Here is a 20,680-nt window from a genome sequence, read left to right as displayed (position 1 = left end):
TGCACTAACTCGTGGTTTTTAAATTTATATATCTATAGACAGGGATGATCGTTCTTTTGGCCGAGATAGAAATCGGGATTCTGACAAAACAGATACAGACTGGAGGGCCCGTCCTGCCACAGACAGCTTCGATGACTACCCACCGAGGAGAGGTGATGATAGCTTTGGAGACAGTAAGTTCATTTTTATCAAGTGAGTTTCTACTGTGTTCTGGGGACTGTTTTGTAATAGGATAAACATATGAATGTAAATGATCACATTAGCAGAAAGGGAGCAGTAGACACAAAAAAATTTTATAATATCCGAAAGAATTGATAGATACAGAAGAATTTGATGAATTTATAATTTAAAAAAAACAAAAAACAAAAAACCTTGCCAGACAAAGAGTAGATGGGAGATTTCTCTCTCTCTTAAGAAACAGATGTTTAGGGGCACCTGGGTGGCTCAGTCAGTTAGCCATCAACTCTTGGTTTCAGCTCAGGTCATGATCTCAGGGTCATGAGATCCAGCCTTTTGCCAGGCTTTGCACTGGGCATGGAGCCTGTTTCAGATTGTCTCTCCCTCCCTTTGTGCCCCCCCCCAAAATAATAAAATAGAAACACTTGTTGATAAAGAAAGCCAATGGATCTTATAAAGTAAGGAACTAACAAAAGTTCAGGAGGATTGCTGGGTTAAGAGCATTATACAAAAATTGGTTGCATTGCTAGCAGCCAACAGTCAAAATGGAATTTTTTTTAACATACCTTTTAAAATAATAGAAAATTCATTCACTTCAAAAATAAAAATGTCTACCATGTGCCAGATACGTTCTGAGCTTGGGATATAGCAGTGAACAAAACAGACAAAAATTGTATCCTCATTGAACTTTCTTTATACTGGGGGAGAGAAATAGTGCTCAAATAAATCAACTATAATTTAGAGAAAGGAGAAGGGAAATAGAGAATGTCATGGGGTAAGAGTTGGGGTGAATCAACAACTTTTACATACACCACCTAAATCCAACAAAAGATAGGCAAAACTTTTATGGGGAGAATCAGGCAGCTTTATTGAAATCTATGAAGAAAGAACACTAATTCAGAAAAGAAAAGACAAAATAGTGATTTTTCCATATAATAAAATACAACATACACATAATGATCTGGGTGAAATTCAAAATCTATAATGTTTAGGGGAAGAGGCAAAATTGTGTAAAAATTTGAAACTTATACAGTGTTTAATATGTAGTTACAAAAATGTATATATGGTGATCTAACCACCTTTATGAGCTTGGGTGACGGTAGAGGGAGCCCTTTAGCTCCATTTGTAAACCTACTACTTTTAAATTTAAAAACTGAAGTAAACATGGCAAACTGTTGGCGTCCCCTAAAACCTAATAAGTGCAGATACAGAAGTCTGTTATAATTGCTTCTTTTTTTTTTTTTTAAAGATTTTTATTTATTTGACAGAGAGAGAGATAGCGAGAGAGGGAACACAAGCAAGGGGAGTGGGAGAGGGAGAAGCAGGCTTCCCGCCGAGCAGGGAGCCCGATGTGGGGCTCAATCCCAGAACCCTGGGATCATGACCTGAGCTGAAGGCAGACGCTTAACGACTGAGCCACCCAGGCGCCCCTGTTATAATTGCTTCTGTACTTTCCTGTGTGTTTGTAATATTTTGTAAGTAAAAAGAAATAGAACAACCTCAATTCATAAACGTTTTAATTTTGTGAGACACCTTGTGAGTTCTCTACCAAATAAAATTGAGGAAGCAACAAGAGATTGAATTCCTGTTTTTGTAAAGAATCCTCCCTAACCTAATAAGATGTCAGAGAAGGGAGAAGGAATCAAGTTTATATCTGACTTTTCAATCAAGACTTTGTGACCAGGCAAAGCCTTGGGAAGAACTACCCGAGAGACCTACCTTTCATGTCAACATTTATACAAGAGGTTCCGTTGTTGACAGAAAGAAATGGCTCTTGAAAGAAAAAGCAGTCAGACCAAAGGTCCTGTTTTGAATCAAGGGACATGACTATTTTCTCACTTGACCTTGAACTTAGGGTGGTGCATGGGTGGCTCAGTTGGTTGGGAGTCTGCCTTCCGCTCAGGTCATGATCCCAGGGTTCTGGGATGGAGCCCCATGTGGGGCTCCCTGCTCAGCATGGAGCCTGCTTCTCCCTCTCCTCCCTCTGTCGCTCTCCCTGCTTGTGCTCTCTCACTCTCTCTGTCAAATAAAATCTTTAAAAAAAAAAAAGGGGGGGGAAAGACAGAAACCTTGAACAAGTTTGTAAGACTAGGTGATGTCCCCAAGGTCAGCTCTGCCAAGTCTTTAGAGACTCAGGCATTAGGCCCATAAAAGACTTAGGGGAGGGGGGGGTAGTTATACTAAATGTTACCGTAAAATCTCAGCAAACATTTCTGTGTTTCCTGGCCATCTGTTTTGGTGAGGGCAAGCTTATTATTATTTTATTATTATCTAAGTAAAATTAAGTTATATAGTTCATCTGTCTCTCTAGAAATCAGATATATATTTCAAAATAAATACAAGGCTGATATTTGGTTTTTGAATTCTGTTTTAGATTCTCTCCTGTGTATAATTGTTTTACCAACATTAACCTGTCCTTTAACTTACAAATTTAAGCTAACAGAATGTAGACAAAATGATACTGTTTCCAAAATAAAATCATTGTTTAAAAGGAAGTAGTCATAAAAATAAAGTCCTTGTTTGCTCTGCGTACATAAATTAATAAACTCAAAATGTTAAGTTTTTTTGTTTTAATTGCTTGATTCATGTTTGGAAATTGAGGTTTTTCATGTAAAAATTGGGATTCCCAACTTTCTCAGAAAATTGGAAGATCTAGCAAGTTAGCCAAAGCTAAGTAGCCCCCACCTCCTTTTATAAATGCCTTACACCATGTCGCTTCCCACCTGAGCTCTACATTCTTTTATACAAATTTCTGGCATTTCAACACCTGTGATACTGATATTCACATGTGTGTAAAATACAGTTTTCAAGTGTCATGAACACATACAATCAATACATTCCTTGTTCCGTTTTTAATGATTGTTTTGTATGGATGCCCCCTGATTTATTTAATCCATAGCTTGTGCACTCAGCAGTTTTAGTATTATAAACAACATTGCAGGGGCGCCTGGGTGGCTCAGTCAGTTAAGCATCTGCCTTTGGCTTAGGTCATGATCTCATGGTCCTGGGATCGAGCCCCACATCGGGCTCCCTGCTCAGCAGGAAGTCTGCTTCTCCTTCTCCCGCTGCCCTCCACTCGTTCTCTCTCTCTCTCTCTCTCTCAAATTTAAAACAAAATAAACAACATTGCAGTGAGCCTCCTTGTACATGTGTCTTTATAATATGTCCAGTTATTTATTTTTTTTTTTTTTAAAGATTTTATTTATTTATTTGACAGAGACAGCGAGAGGGAACACAAGCAGGGGGAGTGGGAGAGGGAGAAGCAGGCTTCCCGCCGAGCAGGGAACCCGATGCAGGGCTCGATCCCAGAACCCTGGGATCATGACCTGAGCCGAAGGCAGACGCTTAATGACTGAGCCACCCAGGCGCCCCTGTCCAGTTATTTTCTCAGGTTAAATTCCTAGAAATTGAATTGTTGTTCCGGAGAGTATATGTGATTTTAAAGTTCTTAGTGTATAGTTCTGAAACAACTTTCAGAGTGGTTGTGCTATTTTAGACTCAGCAGCAGCAAAGGAATTGACTTATTCCCCTAAACTCTGCCAACACCAGAGGTATCTTATTTTAATCTTTGCCATTTTGGTGGTGGGAAATGTCCTATTAATTATAGTTTCTGTTCCTTAAATGATAGCCAGTTAATCCACTGTCCTATGTCATACATATTTTTCTCATTTGGTTTGCCTCTCAGATTTGAGGTTTGTGTGTTTTCTCATGCTAAACTTTTTTTTTTTTTTTAAGATTTTATTTATTTGACAGAGAGAGACAGCGAGAGAGGGAACACAAGCAGGGGAGTGGGAGAGGGAGAAGCAGGCTCCCCGCGGAGCAGGGAGCCCAGTGTGGGGCTTGATCCCAGGACCCTGAGATCATGACCTGAGCCAAAGGCAGCCGCTTAACTGACTGAGCCATCCAGGCACCCCCCATGCTAAACTTTTTAAGTAGTCTTTGGTTCTTTAGAACCAATCAAAAATACAGATTCCAATTATATTCTAGTGTATTTAAGTCTTTAATGCTGGAAATTCATTATGAGATATATAGAGATTTTTCTCTTTAACTGCTAAATTACTAGCTTGGCAACATTTATTTAATCATCAGAGAAAATATTTTGAATCAAACTAGTACCAGGAAACTTAATTCAGTTCACATTTTTCCACTTTGGATTTAAAGTGTTTTGGGTTTGTTGTTTGGTTTTGGGGGTTTTTTTGTTTGTTTTTTTATTTATGTATCCAGAGAGAGCACAAGCAGGGGAAGCGGCAGGCAGAGGGGGAAGCAAGCTCCCCGCTGAGCAAGAAGCCTGATGCTGGACTCCATCCCAGGAGCCTGGGATTATGAACTGAGCCGAAAACAGACGCTTAACCTACTGAGCCACCCAGGCACTCCATAAAGTGATTTACTTTTATAAAAACATAGTAGTTCCGCAGGGAGTCTGCTTCTCCCTCTGACCCTCCCCCCTCTCATGTGCTCTGTCTCATTCTCTCTCTCTCAAATAAATAAATTTTTAAAAAAAATAAATAAATAAAATAAAAACATAGCAGTGACTGTAAACTCATGAAACCAAATTGACTTCATGAGCTATCAAGCTTCTTTCTATTAATGGTGTCAAAGAAAAGGGAATGACATTACTTGGTCTGTTTTCTCTCTAGAGTATCGAGATCGTTATGATTCAGACCGATACCGTGATGGGTATCGGGACGGGTATCGTGATGGCCCACGCCGAGATATGGATCGATATGGGGGCCGGGATCGCTATGATGACCGAGGCAGCAGGGACTACGACAGAGGTTATTACAAAACACAACTAAGTGAAATTGCTTTCTTTCAAGAACCCCTTTCTTGCCTTTCTTCCCTCCGATGTGATGATCATAATTTGGGCTATGTTCACAGGCTACGATTCCAGGATAGGCAGTGGCAGAAGAGCATTTGGCAGTGGGTACCGTAGGGATGATGACTACAGAGGAGGTGGGGACCGCTATGAAGACAGATACGACAGACGAGACGATCGGTCATGGAGCTCCAGAGATGATTACTCTCGGGATGACTATAGGCGTGATGATAGAGGTAATCATTTTCTTTTGCTTACTAATAAAGCAGCCCACTGGAGAAACCGATTAGAAAATTATCAGTTATGTAAGTGGGTTTTGAAACAGGATAGAATATACGTTGTACAAGGTGTGGCAGAGCACAGAGGAAAGAGCATGGGACGAGGGTGACCTAATGGAAATAGAGCAAAGTCTAGTTCTAAGTTGCCTTAGCATAGAGATTTTTCAGTTAAAATTGGTTGAATATACAAACGAGAAAAGGAAAACATTTGCCACGCAGTCTCCTAGCCAGTGATTGGCACGGTGGGGTTAAATATCAAGTGTTGGTGATTTCAGTGCCATTACACCACAGTCATTGATACTTGTTAACTAATGAAATGTCAGCATACCTCTTCTAAAATTAGGCCCCTCATGTCATAACATTTATATAAAACCTATTGTGTTGCAAATCTCTCCTCAAAAAGTGTCAATAAATGGCCAATATTTGTGTTCTGACTTCATTAATATCATCCAAAAAGTAAGGTATCTGACCCAGAGTTTTTCTCTTCAATTATATATATATATATTTTTTAAAGATTTTATTTATTTATTTGACAGACAGCAAGAGGAGAGGGAACACAAGTAGGGGGAGTGGGAGAGGGAGAAGCGGGCTTCCCGCTGAGTGGGGAGCGTGATGCGGGGCTCGATCCTGGTACCCCGGGATCATGACCTGAGCGGAAGGCAGATGCTTAACAACTGAGCCACCCAGGCGCCCCTCTCTTCAATTATTTTTAGCAGCTTGCCTAGCCTTTTTTTTTTTTTTTTAAAGAGTTTTATTTATCAGAGAGAGAATGAGAGAGAGAACACGAGAGGAGAGAAGGTCAGAGGCAGAAGCAGACTCCCTGCTGAGCAGGGAGCCCAATGCGGGACTCCATCCTGGGACTCCAGGATCATGACCTGAGCCGAAGGCAGTCGCTTAACCAACTGAGCCACCCAGGTGCCCTTGCCTAGCCTTTTAACATCCCGATGTTAGCCCTGTGTGCCAAGTGCTTTTTTTTTTTTTTTAAACTTTCATTGCTGTTAGCGGTTTCCTCTATTCCCATGCATGCAACCTAGAAATACTAACACTTATTGAGCATTTACTCTGTACCAGCAGTGAGTTGAGCGCTCTCGTGGATATTATACAGTCTTCTTTTTTTTTTTTTTTTTTTAAGATTTTATTTATTGTGGGGGGACAGAGGGAAAAGCAGGCTCCCCACTGAGCAGGGAGCCCAATTTGGGGCTCCATCCCAGCACCCTGGGATCATGACCTGAGCCAAAGGCAGACACTTAACCGACTGAGCCACCCAGGCGCCCCACAGGTATTTTACAGTCTTAAGAATTCTATCTGGTGGGGCACCTGGGTGGCTCAGTCTTTATGCGTCTGCCTTTCGCTCAGGTCATGATCCCGGGGTCCTGGGATCGAGCCCCGCATCAGGCTCCCTGCTCAGCGGGAAGCCTGCTTCTCCCTCTCCCACTCGCCCTGCTTGTGTTCCCTCTCTTGCTGTCTCTCTCTGTCAAATAAATAAATAAAATCTTTAAAAGGAAGAAAAAAAAAGAATTCTATCTGGTATAGATAATGTTTCTCATTTCCACTTTACTAGAGAGTATAGTGGAGGCTTAGGTGTGGGCTTTGGGTCTCCTTGATTCATGACCTTTTCCTCTCTCAAGCTATTCTTCCCTCCCTCAGTAACTGCATACCTCATCTTTTTTTCCAGTGACCTTGCCCTGTGGTCCCTCTAAGATCTGCCCCCTTATCTCTAGAGTCACTGCCACTGGTTTTGTTCAGACTTCATTGCTTATACCCACATTACTAACAAATTTCCCTGCCTCATTCTATCTTCACACTAGCCCAAATTGTCTTTCTGGAACAAGAGCTAATTAGATTATTCTGCCTACAGTTTACCTCGTTAGTGCTATGTACCATTAGGTTCTTGCTCAGTTTTCTAGACTTTCAGGAGTTCCACTTTGAAGCCTTCACAGGCTTCCCCAAACACAGTCCCAGTCTAAGAACTTCCATGTGTATAAATCTGTTTTGTAGAGCTTAGCATACTGTGTTCTTTTTTTATTCTGATCTTCCCATTGAATTGGGCTCCTTGCAGGCAGGAACTAAAAACTAGCCAACTGTCATATTCCTGGCCTTAGCACAGTATTTGAAATATAGGTGCTCATCATTTGTTGAGTAGCTAAAATAAATGGAAATTATCAAAGAAAGAAGAAAAGGACATTATGTACTGTAGTGGGAGGAACGTAGAGTTGGTTTGTTAATACAGATGTCATCCTTTGGTCCTCCAAGTATTAGGTGTATGGCTTAAATGAGTTACTCTTTCTGACCCCCAGTTTTACCCTATAAAAGGGAAGTTAATGGGCCCTTCATAAAATTATACATATTAAAACTGAACCTCGGGAGGGCGGGGGCCGTTCCTGGCTGGCTCAGTTGATGGACCATGAGACTCTTGATCTCAGGGTTGTGGGTTCGAGCCCCTCATTGGATATAGAGATGACTTAAAAATAAAATCTTTTTTTTTTTTAAAAACTGTATCTCAGAAGTTTATATAAATTGCCAGCTTAAAATCCTTATAGAAAATTTAAATCTTGGGGCGCCTGGGTGGTTCAGTCGTAAACCATGTGCCTTCGGCTCAGGTCATGATCCCGGGTCTTGGGATCGAGCCCCTTGTCAGGCTCCCTGCTCGGTGGGGAGCCTGCTTCTCCTCCTCCCTTTATTACTCCCCTTGCTCGTGCTGTCTCTCTCTCTCTCTCTCTCTGGTCTCTGTGTCTCTCTCTGTCAAGTCAATAAATAAAATCTTTAAAATACATATATTTTTTAAAAAGGAAAGTTTAAATTTTGCTGAATTATCCCCTCTTTGCAGATACATACGTACATATGTTCTGTACTAAAAGTATAAAGACCTCCTTGGGAATGATAAGCCCCAAATTTGAGCGTAGTGGTTATGAGAGGACAGAACACAGCTAGGCATGTCATCAGGGGAAAGATACTCAGGAGCCTTTAGTGTGGATTTTAGAGTGTTTTATTAAGCCAGGTGGGTGGTTGGGACCACATAGGTTTTATCTTGTTTATCTTTTGAATGTTGGAAATATTTAGGATAAACACTAATTTTGAGAAATATAATTCCCTTGAAACACTAAGGTTTATCTTGAAATATTCTGACAGCTTCGATCCAAGAAGGAATCACATTCCTTTAGTATTTACATCATCTGTTCAGTGCTGTATGCTTTGCTCCATGAATCACTATCAGATTTAGATTCTACACAGAGACAAGAGTATAGGAACTAGAGTCTTTCCCATCATTATTGTCACAAGCTCTTCTTAGCCTCCTGAAGTAGTCCATCTTTTAGACCACACTTTTCACCAAGATACTTTCATCCAGTAGTTTATCGTAATTGGACATTTCTTGCCGGTAATAGTAGTTGTGATGATTCACCATGTAAGTGTTTACCTTTCTCAGTCTTCCCTTCAGTGTGGCACTGCCTCATGGATATGGTAGTGGAAAGATTGATTGTCCTTGGTTATTTAAGCCATCTTCTAATGTTCTCCCTTCTCAGCTGGATTGGCCAGGTCACTACTCTGAATCCCACATGGCATTTTCTTAGCGCTCTGTCTGGGCATCTGGCTTTCAGCCATCAGCTTCTGGTGATTTTGAAAAACTGTTACTTAGAGTTTTATTTAACTTAGGTCCCCCGCAAAGACCCAAACTGAATCTAAAGCCTCGGAGTACTCCTAAGGAAGATGATTCCTCTGCTAGCACCTCCCAGTCCAGTCGAGCGGCCTCTATCTTTGGAGGGGCAAAGCCTGTTGACACAGCTGCTAGAGAGCGAGAAGTAGAAGAGCGGCTGCAGAAGGAGCAGGAGAAGCTGCAGCGCCAGCTGGATGAGCCAAAACTAGAACGCCGGCCCCGGGAGAGGTGAGGTTCTTTTGGATGGTAGGTTTCCCGTCTGGTAGTGCAGTGCCCCCTGTTGGGCGGGGGCGGTACAGCCCCGGGGCACCCTTGGGAAACTCCTGTAGAGGTTACTAGTTGTCACTTACCAGCATTTACTGTACACGGCCTAGGGCCACTAGGGGTGCTGTAATCTATGGGATAGTCCCACCTGATGAAGAATTAGTTGCCTGGCCCTTAATGATTTTTAAAAGAGCTTAACCAGCCTTAACCTCTGACAAATATAAATTGGTAGTGATTTAATACAGGAGTGGGCAAAATACAGCCTGTTTCTTTTTTTACGAATAACGTTTATCTGACCCATTAAGAAAAAATAGGCCAAACCTGGCTTTAGTATATGGAGTAAAACCCCACCATGGTGAGCTGAGTGGGTATGCCTCTTTCCAAGTTACTGGGGATAGAGTAGAGAGAAAATATTTTCACTTATATTAAACATCGACTGTAAATTATTTTCCATCTATTTTTACTTGCGTGTATGTTAAAGGAGTCATTACTGAAGCGTTTATTATTAAAAGGTGGAATTGGATCTAATAGGGTAGAAACCTCCTGGAATAACATTCTGAAAAATCGTCTAGTTTTTAGTGGCTTGTAGAGTTCCGTTACCAGTAAGGAAGGGCTGTAGGTTATATAGGAGACTGTTCTTGGTGCTTGAAGTGTTGAGAGCCAAAGTGTCTTAATGTCTGCAACTTTCAAGTGGTTTGAGAGAGACAAGATGTGCACACCCACCCACAAATAACAGTGAGTGTGATAGAATATTAATAAGTGATAGTTTTTGAGGGGTCAGCATGGGTCCAAAGTGGCCTTCATTGAGCTGGATGTAAGTTTTCTTTTTTTTTTTAATCTCTTTGTATAGACACCCCAGCTGGCGAAGTGAAGAGACTCAGGAACGGGAACGGTCCAGGACAGGAAGTGAGTCATCACAGACTGGAACCTCGGCCACATCTGGCAGAAGTAAGTCAGACCAGGGTGGGTATCGTGTTATTGCCCCTTTCCCTAAACTAGCCATAACCAAATTATGCAGAGACTTCGGGGTGTTAAATTGAGTCATGGAAGCTTTATTTGGATTAGCATACATTGATCAGAATGTCACATCTCCTGGTCTGAAAAATCTGACAAATGGGCACCAGAAGAGACTTAGGTGATCTGTTTAATAATCTTCCACTAATGAGTATACTTGATGGTTAGGTTTCTCCCTTCCTTTTATGTCTTGACATTCCAGAGTTTTCCTTTGTTTAGAGCAGTCACAGTCACACAGCTCTCTTCGCCAGACTTTTTGGATGTCATGTATGACCAGAGCAATGTCTCAAGCGATGATCTTCTGCTCTTGATCCTTTCTTCCTTCCTTGAATTTATCAATTGGTCACAAGCATGTTTAGTGTTTTGGAAACTGAGTGATTAAATCATAACACCTCCCTTACTGCGAACCAGTGTTTTTTAAATTTTTTCCTCCCAAATTGATTTGTACTTGAGCATTTCAAAGCATAGCTCTGGGTTGAAATGATTGTTGTAGAAGTTTTCTGGAAATTACTCATACTGGAGTAGCCTTTTAGTAACAGGATGGTAATGCCTCTGTTTGTAGCCAGGTGGGAGTATGATGGTTGGTTGATTATATATCTCCTGAGGAGGCTGCACTGAAAACATACAATCTGACAAAATAACTTTTAGTTTTGAGGAGACGTTTGTTGCCCTTAAAAATAAAATGTATGTTCTGTTTTTTGTAAATGTATATCACAGTGTGTGTGTTTTGAGCCTCCAAATTGAAGTTTGATCAGTGGTACCTGGGGTTTAAGGTTCATCAAAGGTCCTCTTCGCACACAGTACATATTGTTCCAAGTATAGACATTTTAACACTGTACTGAAAATGTAGTAAGGCTGTGATCCTAAAATAAAGAGCACTCGTTCCTAGGAAAGGTCGGGTGGCTATCCTTGGAGAGCCATTATTTTTCTTGAATCAATAAAAAATGTCACTTTTCTCAGAGTGATATTTGGTAACCACTGGTTTAGGGATAGTTTCATCTATTGGGAGCCAGATAGAGGTCTGTATTTAGGAATAATGATGAAAAGAGGTCAACTTGGGTGGACATTTTCCATTCTCTTGAGATCCTGAATAGATGGTTGTATAATAGCTTTTCCTGATAATGTAACTTTCCTACTCTGACTTCACAGATGCACGAAGGAGAGAGAGTGAAAAGTCTCTAGAAAACGAAGCACCCAATAAGGAGGAAGACTGTCACTCTCCAACTTCTAAGCCTCCCAAATCTGAGCAGCCTCTGAAGGTAATGCCAGCCCCTCCACCAAAGGAGAATGCTTGGGTGAAGCGAAGTTCTAACCCTCCTGCTCGATCTCAGAGCTCAGACACAGAGCAGCAGTCCCCTACAAGGTGAGTCACCTTGGAAGCAGAACAGTTCCTTAGCTGTAGACTCTTAAACATTGTGATGTCATGATGGAGAGTGCCCTAGATGTTGGCCTTACATAGCATATTTTAAGTTATGCTATCTTTGCTCTCAGTTCAAATTCAGTGGTGTGCTGGAAGTGGCTCATTTAAGCCAGTTAGTTTTCTAGAGTTTTGATAACTGGTTGGCATCACTTTAGCTACTCAAAATCTGCAAATTGGTAATCAGAACCTGCTGCTGCCACATTTGGCAGTATGGCTTTGGGGGTCCATTTACTTTCCTAAGTCTTAGGATCCTCATTTGTAAAATAGAGAATAATATTCACCTTGCATGATCATGATGATCCTACAGGACATGGTACTTGGTGAGTGTTCAGATAATTGCTTTCATTGTTGTCTTTCCTATATTTTAATGTTCTACATGTTAAGTATGTATTTTTGGTTCTCTGTAAAGTTTACTACTTGGAGAACGATTATACGTTTCTCATCTGTTCCTTCCCTAAGACTGATGAATATAATTACATGTTTTCCTTCTAGTGGTGGGGGGAAAGTAGTTCCAGCTCAGCCACCTGAGGAAGGACCAGCGAGGAGAGGTAAGACCAACAGGAAGTCAGTATTTCACATAGCTAGAGGCCTCAGTAAAAAACCTGTAGAGGACTCATGAAATACAGAACTCCAGTGTAATTTGCACCTGTTTTTGTGTTAAGGATTCTTAGATTACCTGCCTTTTCTTGCCAGTAGAGGGCAGGAGTAGTCTCTTTGGAGAAAGCGTGGAGCCCTGCCCTTTCCTGGTAGAACATTTCTTTAAAAGGGGAAAAAAAGAATAGGAAGGAAATTAACATGCTCAGTCCAGATTAGAAATGTCACCATCTATCTGTAAGGCCAAGGTCACTACACGGCGTCACAGTCCTTCATTTCTAGTTTGCTCTTCATGATGACATAACCCTACCGTGGAACTTTTTAGTGGGTCTTATTTGGGGGCAGGGGGAACGTGGGAAGAAGGGTTGGGAAAGGAAGTCTGGGTTAGGGTGAGGCTGAATTGCCCTCGGTACCCAGGGGCACACTTTTCTGCAGCCGAAGGGAAACAACTTGGGGGAAGGAGAGTGGTTACTCTACCTGCTTTTCATTTATTTTTGCATCTCCACTTAAGCAGATGAAAACAAAGTAGATGGGGTGAGTGTCCCAAAAGGCCAAAGTGGGAACTCCGGCCGTGGTCCAGGAGATGGAGGGAACAAAGACCACTGGAAGGAGTCCGATAGGTATGTATGTGCTCGTTCGTCATTTGTAACCTTTCATCTGATGCTAGGTATATGCATCTTTGTAGTTAAGAAGTTCTCAGTCCTCCAAGCCTTGCCAGATCTCCTACTGTAAACAAAGGAAAGTGAACCAATGTGGACAGTTTCAGTTCTTCTGAGAATCTAGAAAAAAAAAGTCCAGGTAGCAAGGACTGCTGACTGGAGGTACCTATGCGGTGCTTCCCATTGCTTGTGGGGGTTGGGACAGTCCTCTCAAAGATGGGGTTTACACTTACACCTCTGCAGGAAAGATGGCAAAAAGGATCAAGACTCCCGATCTGCACCTGAGCCAAAGAAACCTGAAGAAAATCCAGCTTCCGTAAGTGTTGGGTGCTTGCTCATGTTTGCCCTTGAACTCCTTTACGTTTGGGGCTACAAGCAGAGTGGTGGGGAGTTAGGCGCTGCTGCTTGTTCAAGATAGCAAACGCAGTGGAGTGTCCCCGTTGGCTCCCTTTCACACCTCTCATCCCCTCTCCAAGATGAAAGATGGTGGAGGAACTTCAGTAAGAGCACATGGGCCTCTGAGCCACTCACCCCAGCTACTCTCCAGTGGAAAATGCTGAGCGAGTGAGTGGGTGTGGCCTGGGCTGTCCCCTCCATTTTGCCCAAGTGGCCTTATCCTGTTTCTTGGGTTTTGATGTGAGAATTCAAGGCCTTTGGTGATTGTCTCACTCTTGTCTATTCCAGAAGTTCAGTTCTGCAAGCAAGTATGCTGCTCTCTCTGTTGATGGCGAAGATGAGAACGAGGGAGATTACACCGAATAGACCTCTGCATCCTGTGCTTTTTCCTAGTCTCTCCACCCTGAAACATTCGAGAGCAAATCAAACCTCTATCCAGACAAGACAATAAAACTCACCATCTCCTGGAGACCTTTCTTAACTTTTTTTTAAAAAAACAAAAAACAAAAAACAAAATGAAATGAAATCCTTTTGCATGCTGCTGCAGCCTTTAAAGTATTGAACTAACTGGAGAATCGCCATTGTAGCCAGAGAGAAAGAGACGTACAGCTTTTCATGGAAAAGTTGTGCATTTTTACGACACATGCAGTTGCCTGTGTGATTAGTGCCTGGGGGCCTCCATTTAGCAAATGGCAGTGACAGTGATACAGTGTCTGGAATCTGGCTGGGCAGTAGGGCAGGCTTAAGGAGGAGTGAGATTTCTACCTTTGAAGTCTTATTATCCTATTGTGGCATATATGAATTCTCAAACATTATCTGAATAAATTTTCCATCCTTGGAAAGATAGGTTTAGTCTCCTCTGAAGTTGTTTTAGTCTCCAGGAGGCTGCCTGCCCCTCCTCTTATTTAATTCTGAGTTACTGGGGCCAGCCTGGGGGAATTCCTTCATTTTTACCCCCCAGGGGGGTAGTTGGGAGTGAGTCTGTGGGCCACTAAAGAACAGGACTGCTTGGTGACCAAAATAAGCGGGGAAATCGTGGTTTGAAAAGAGGCTGTGGGGAAGGGACGAATTATTTTGTACCGGTGATGGGGGAAATGGCATGACTTCCAGTGAATACTGGAGCAGGAAGCACTTAGGAGTCATGGGAATTCCCAAGTCTTTTCTATGTCCTGGTTTTGCCCTTTCTTAAACGCTATCCTTTCTGAAAGTTCACATATATCCACATTCTTTTGAAATCTTGAAGCTTTAAAAATGTAGACTCTCGTCCTGGTCCTCCATTCCTCGTGCTATTCTTTGCTGTTGCCTCCCCCAAAGCAGCTTCTACTTAAACCACATACCTGATCTTGGCTTTCTCTGTCCGCCCCAGGGAGCAGAAGCAAATGAGGAATCACTGCTTTTCTCCAGCAAATCTTGGCTTTTTCGTGTCTTTGGACTCTCACTCCTTCCCTCCATCCCTGCTTCTACTTCTTTGACCCCTTTTACACCTCGGAAAACTCTAGAATTAATGGTCTTAGGTAGTGAGTGAGGGTGGATAAACGGACACATTGTGAGCTGTTCTTAACCTTGATGGGGGCTTTTTGGTTTTGTTCTTAAAAGTTTCCTTCTCTCCACTAAAATCCCACACCACTGTTTGGATTTATAATATGGCCTCGACCAATGTGTGGGTTTTTTTTGGAGGGGGGGTTGGTGTTTTGTTTTGTTTTTTTTAGCTTCCCTAGAGAGAACAGATGATAAAGGAGAGAACTGTTTAACAAGGTCCTGGTTTCTGTTGCAACACAATAGCTTAACTTGCCTGCTTTTATGTGCACCTTTGTACTGTCAGCCCAGGAGACAGTGTCCCTATGGGTGATACTGGGACGGGCAGAGAAATGACACCTTGGTCTCTTGTTCGCAAGCCCTTCTCCCATCAGTCCTAGGTTAGAACCTGCCCAGCCAGCAGGTGTGTCTTGTCAGTGGAGTGCTGCAGCAGTGAGCTAATGAATCGTTTACCCCGTGGACAGAAAAGACTTAGTGAGGTAACTTTAAATAATTGGCTTGGATTGGCCAGTAGCCAGGAAGTGGCTTTTAGAGAAATACCCGAGGCTGAAAGGGATTGCTTTTTTTTTTTTTTTAAATACCATTGAAAAGGTAGGTTTTGCCCTCTTTGGGTCTACTCCTTCCAAATGGTTGTATCCAAAACTTCTTCCCCACTTCCCCTCCTGCCCCCATTACCACAGAAATGGGGGTTTTGTCCCACTCCTTAATATGTAAAATTTGTACAAAATATCTTCTATGAAAATGATTTGTAATCTGTAGACTTAATACCTGGGAGATGTCTTGAGATGTAAAATCCCATCCTTTGGGTTGTGGGTTTTTTTTTTGTTTTCTCCAAATAAATCTGATCTTTAAAGTTCACCTTAATGCTGAAATTCTTGTGATCCTATCCCTATGCCTTTCTGTTGGCTCCCCACCCCCATCTCTGTAGTACTCTCGGCCTTAGATTCTGTCCTGTGCAAGTACAGAGGGTGGGGTTACCAGGGGAAGCTGTTTGTTGAGGCCCACGACTGGGAATTTGCATCCACTCCCCTCCAGCATTTTTGCCTGGTGTTAACCTTTAATATTTGAACTAATTTGCTGTGCGTTTCCTTCTTCATGGCCTTGATGCGGTCCTTCCGTCCTCTGCCCTTCGGTCTGGAGAGGTGCCACCTGCTTTCCGGCGCTACACGGCACAGGGGAGCAGTTCCCTGGACAAGCTGGGCTTCATTACAACTAAGACCCCTTTCCTCTTAATTTTTTTTTTAATCTGAGGTTAATTGCTAATAGTTCACAGCAAGTTGGCCTGGTTTTTTGTGTTTTTTTAAGAAGGGGAGAGAGAAGTGGGGGAAGGGGCAGAGGGGGAGGAGAAAATCTTAAGCAGACTCTGCCCAGCGTGGAGCCCGATTCGGGGCTCAATCTCCCAACCCTGAGATCCTGACCTGAGCCAAAATCAAGAGTCAGATGCTCAATCCACTGAGCCACCCAGGTGCCCCCTTTCCCCTTCTCTCTCCATTACAGCTCCGACTCGGTGGGAATTTTCCAAATGGCTAGAGATAGGCTGTTGCTGCAAGGCAGGAAAGAGGACAGTGGCTAAGAATCCTTAAGGTCACAAGGGGGTGGAGCAAAGAACCCCGGAAACCTCAGCAATTTGGAGGAAGATAGGAGGGATGTGCAGACAGACGGGAGCCCAGTTACACACGTGGCTTTCACAGTAGCTGCTCTTGGGGTTCTTGGCGGTGCACTGATCTCTTCAAACGTGGAGGGATAAGAGGCCCAGGGCGCTGTGCTGACTGCAAGCCTTCCACGTGGATTTAGGTGAGAGCGAAACACCCAGGCTGCATGGGGAACCCACCTCCACCACTGGCATCGGTCTGCCCCTTTCTCCAAGCCTTCATTTCGAGCTACTCCCCAGAGGACCAGGTGAATGATGGAAAGAATAAAAGTGGGAAAATCTAACTTACAGCTTCACGTTGGTTGGGCACAGGAAGGGTAGAGAAGGAGCTCCCTGTACTGTGTCCCAAGAGGGCACTCGAAATCCAAGGAAAAGGTAGGTGCTGGCATGGCCCCATCCTCAGAAGGATGGGTGGACCCTCTCAGAAGCATAGCTGCAGAAATGGATCCCAGGATTGGTGCACCCTGTCATCCTGCAATGAATCTTGAGTGACCAGAAGGATTCAGCTATGGCATTCTATTTTACAAGGGTCACTTCCAAGCTGCTTGGATCCCCTGTAAGTCCACAGCATAGATTCTAAACAGGATCAAGCTCTAGGCTCCGGTCCCAAGGCAGGGAGGTCCCAGTCAGTGCCGAAGGCTTCAACTCAAGCACTAAGCAAGCTCACAGCATCTGGTTTCTCAGGAAGTGGGAGAGCTACACATCTGCTCCTGGGAAGCATTAATTCTCAAATAAAACCTTGTTTCTTGGCAACCGTCATAGCCCCCACCAGGGCCACAAGTGAAGGGGAGACTCGACTTCCCCTCGCCCTCCCGCCTCACCAGAAAGGAGTTTGGAAGAGGCGAACTGTGCAGCTCCACGCCCAGCAGCAGCAACCTCCTGGTTGGACAATACACTCTCTGTTCGCCAGCCGATCTGCCTCTGGACTGAGCTCTGCCCCTTCCCCGGCTCTTCCTGGTTCCCAGCACCCAAACCCTCCACCGGAGTCCCCCTGGCCCAGTGCTCTTCCAGCCAGGACAGTCCAGGCCCCTCAGAGCCCTCCAATAGTCCCCCCACCCCAAGGATCTGAGCACACTCGGTCCCAGGCATGGGATCACCCCAGACCTTGGAAGAGGGGGTTCAGCCTTCAGTCCCCAGATGGGCTCCCCTCTGCATAGTCAAGGTAAGAAAACCTGCATGGAGGGAGCAGTCAAAGGGTGTTCCTGAAATTCTTTTTTTTTTTTTTTAAAGATTTTATTTATTTATTTGAGAGAGAGAGAATGAGAGAGAGCACATGAGAGGGGGGAGGGTCAGAGGGAGAAGCAGGCTCCCCGCCGAGCAGGGAGCCCGATGCGGGACTCGATCCCGGGACTCCAGGATCATGACCTGAGCCGAAGGCAGTCGCTTAACCAACTGAGCCACCCAGGCGCCCCTGTTCCTGAAATTCTGTTCCACCTTTACTAACATCCTGTCTTTCTGCTCCCTTTCCCCTCCCTTCTGAAGCTCCCACCGCTCTGAAGTGGTAGTCAGGATGTCTGGATGGCTCCATATGCCATCCATTTTAATTTCATCCCTCCAAGCCACCTCCTATATATAATTTTTCACTCTCAACCTTCCTCATCACCTTCCCTCCAGCAGCCCCCTAACCACCTGGTCCCCAGGTCCCTCAAGTCTGAGCTGGAAGTTCAGCTACCCATCTTATGACTCCCAATTCCTTGGGACCTCAAAAGTTCCTCTCGGGGGCAACACCACCAGCATGAGTGTGAGGCTCTAGCCCTGCCCACAGCTCTGGGATCCAATCAAGTGCCTCTTCTCTGAGTCCCAGTCTCTCCCTTGGTACCTTTAAAGATTAGAACCTTGGGTGCCTGGCTGGCTCAGTCGGAAGAGCATGGGACTCTTGATCTAGGGGTCTTGAGTCCAAGACCCACATTGGGTGTAGAGATTACTTAAATAAATAAATAAGCTTAAAAAATAAATAAGCTTAGAACCTACCCCCTTCAGCAGGCATCCTAGGCACCAGCCAAAGACCCTAATGAACTCTGGGAAGGACAAGATTTTAAAAGAACTAGCTATAAAGGGGCCCCTGGGTGGCTCAGTCAGTTAAGCGTCTGACTCTTGATCTCAGCTCAGGTCTTGATCTCAGGGTCCTTAGTCCAAGCCCCACATTGGGCTCCACACTGGGCATGGAGTCTACTTAAAAAAAAATTTTTTTTATTTAAAAATAAAAGAGCTAGCTATAGACTCCAAAGAAATGAGCAAATTTTCATATCCTACGTATCTTGATTACATATTCAAATCTTCCCAAAATACACAGACTGACCCTCAGCCCTGCCACTCTCCTTGGGGCTTCCCCAAACTCCTGCCTCTCCCCTTCTCCCAATGCCTCCCCACCTCTTCCTTCCCCCGCCCCATTCCAGCCCCCACCCCCAGCCCTCCCTCCAGCGGTTCCTGCTGCTCTAACCTCTGAGACAGAGACTGCCTACTAGACACCAACCAAGAGCAAGTAAGATCTAGGCTCCCCAGTCCCAGCCACACCCACCCCTTCCAAATGCCAGTCTCTGAGGGACCCACATTGTCACCATGTCTCTCCCCAGCCGCCAGATTGGAATCGGAACCAGACTTTCCAGCCTTTGCCAAAGGCAAGAGCACAGAGATGACCCAGTTGAGAGCTGAGACAGGGGAGGGACAGAAGGCCTTGGAGCTGGTGGTACTGGCTGCCTTCAGCAGGCATTGGACATTGAGCCCTGGGCACCAGCTGCTCAGAATCCACCACACACACACACACACACACACACACACACACACACACGTTTTCATCATGGAAAATCCCGTGGGGAGAGTGAGGGAGGGCAGGAGGGAGTGTCAGAAAGTGCTCAATACTAGAGAACACTGGTGAATCTGAGAATGGGAATAGATTGAGAGTTTCTAGAAAGACATCCCTTCCCTCTACCTTCCCCTCCAGGGTGACACAACTCAAATCACCCCAGGGCCCATTCGTTTCCATCCAGCACCAGATCCCAACACTGCATAAGAAGGGAATGGTAGAGAGGCGTCTGCCTTTGGCTCAGGTCATGATCCTGGGGTCCTGGGATCAAGCCCCACATCGGGCTCCCTGCTCTGCGGGAAGCCTGCTTCTCCCTCTCCCACTCCCCCTGCTTGTGTTCCCTCTCTTGCTGAGTCTCTCTCCGTCAAATAAAATCTTTTTTAAAAAAAGAAGAAGGGAATGGTAGATCACAGACTGAACTTCCATCTCCACTGGAAAACCTGGGACTTGAGTTAAATATGAGGAAGACTTTGATAGGCTCAGGGAGTGGGAACGACCACCCAGGTCCAGCTGCAAAGCTGAGTGATGGATGGGCTGACTGGAGCTGCTTAGGAGGTGGGAACTTGAACCTGACGTGGAGGTCCTCAGCTGTGAGTCCTTAGGGGAGAAGAGGTGGCCAGGACGTCTCCCCTGCGACAGAGGACTAGGGAAGGGTGTCCAGCGACTGGGGACACCAGGGACAGCAGGCACCTTCACCTGAATCTGGCGCCCCATGGGTCGGTGGCGCTAGCCCCAGGCCAGGCCGCGGGTGGGTCCCGATTTGGGGGTCAGGCTCAATCCCAATACTGTCCTGTGGAGGGGGCGACTGAGAGAGGCCGCGGCAGCTCTCTGCAGCGTTTCTAATGCCTTCTGGACCTGTGACCACTTTTCCTTCTGCGTCTGTCCGGCTCCCGTGTTCTGTTTTGCTCTTTTGCTGCGTCCTGCCGCGTAGTCTCTCCCGGGCTCGGAGACTTTCCCGTCCGTGCGTCCTCCGTGTCCGCCTCCTCACGCCCTCCCCAGCCCGGTCTCTTCCTGGCTCCGAGCGCCCCTCCGCCGGCCTCCGCGTCCCTCCTCGCCCTGAGCCCCGGGAGCGTGCGCCCGCAGAAGGTGGGGAGGACGAGAGGGAGAAGGAGGAGGCCGAGGGGCGGGGAGCGGGGGAACGTGGGGATTGGAGCCGGCAGGAGGGAGGAGAGCAGCGCGGGAGGGAGCGAGGGCGGGCGCGGGGCGCGGCGGGCGCGGGAGGGAGCCCGGGCGAGCGCGGCGCCCGCTCCCGCCTCCTCCACCTCCTCCGCGTCGGCTCGGCGCGGGCCCGGCAGCATGGGCTGGCCCGGGGGCTCCCCCTGCTGCTGCCCCGCCCCGGCGCGCCCCCGCCCCGCCGGGCGCCCCCCGCAGGTGAGTGGCCGCGCGGCGCGGGGCGGGAGGGCGGTGGCCGGTGCGTCAC

General features: G+C 45.4%; 2 protein-coding genes across 9 annotated transcripts in view; both read left to right on the top strand.

Annotated features, from left to right (window-relative positions):
* The window catches only part of EIF4B (eukaryotic translation initiation factor 4B), a 30,719-nt gene extending 15,055 nt beyond the window's left edge, over positions 1 to 15,664 (top strand). The window contains exons 6-16 of one of the 8 annotated variants that reach the window (XM_035002588.1): positions 39 to 173; positions 4,815 to 4,952; positions 5,056 to 5,229; positions 8,923 to 9,151; positions 10,038 to 10,135; positions 11,351 to 11,564; positions 12,114 to 12,169; positions 12,730 to 12,835; positions 13,118 to 13,190; positions 13,351 to 13,438; positions 13,559 to 15,664. In XM_035002588.1, coding sequence (XP_034858479.1) covers positions 39 to 173; positions 4,815 to 4,952; positions 5,056 to 5,229; positions 8,923 to 9,151; positions 10,038 to 10,135; positions 11,351 to 11,564; positions 12,114 to 12,169; positions 12,730 to 12,835; positions 13,118 to 13,190; positions 13,351 to 13,434 — 1,307 coding nt within the window. In that variant the 3' untranslated portion in view covers positions 13,435 to 13,438; positions 13,559 to 15,664. Of the gene's footprint in view, positions 1 to 38; positions 174 to 4,814; positions 4,953 to 5,055; positions 5,230 to 8,922; positions 9,152 to 10,037; positions 10,151 to 11,350; positions 11,565 to 12,113; positions 12,170 to 12,726; positions 12,836 to 13,117; positions 13,191 to 13,350; positions 13,439 to 13,558 lie in introns of all 8 variants that reach the window. The other 7 variants (XM_035002587.1, XM_035002584.1, XM_035002583.1 and 4 more) reach the window with 7 other exon arrangements.
* Positions 15,665 to 20,539: 4,875 nt separating this feature from the next.
* Positions 20,540 to 20,680, top strand: part of TNS2 (tensin 2) — a 16,417-nt gene continuing 16,276 nt past the window's right edge. Inside the window, exon 1 of the mRNA XM_035002576.1 lies at positions 20,540 to 20,631. Coding sequence (XP_034858467.1) covers positions 20,557 to 20,631 — 75 coding nt within the window. The 5' untranslated portion in view covers positions 20,540 to 20,556. The remainder of the gene's footprint in view (positions 20,632 to 20,680) is intronic.

Source organism: Mirounga leonina, unplaced genomic scaffold, assembly GCF_011800145.1.
Source record: "Mirounga leonina isolate KUSES-001 unplaced genomic scaffold, KU_Mleo_1.0 Mir_126, whole genome shotgun sequence".
NCBI classification, from domain to species: domain Eukaryota; kingdom Metazoa; phylum Chordata; class Mammalia; order Carnivora; family Phocidae; genus Mirounga; species Mirounga leonina.
The sequence above is the reverse complement of the archived record's forward strand: the minus strand, read 5'-3'. Positions and strand labels throughout refer to the sequence as shown.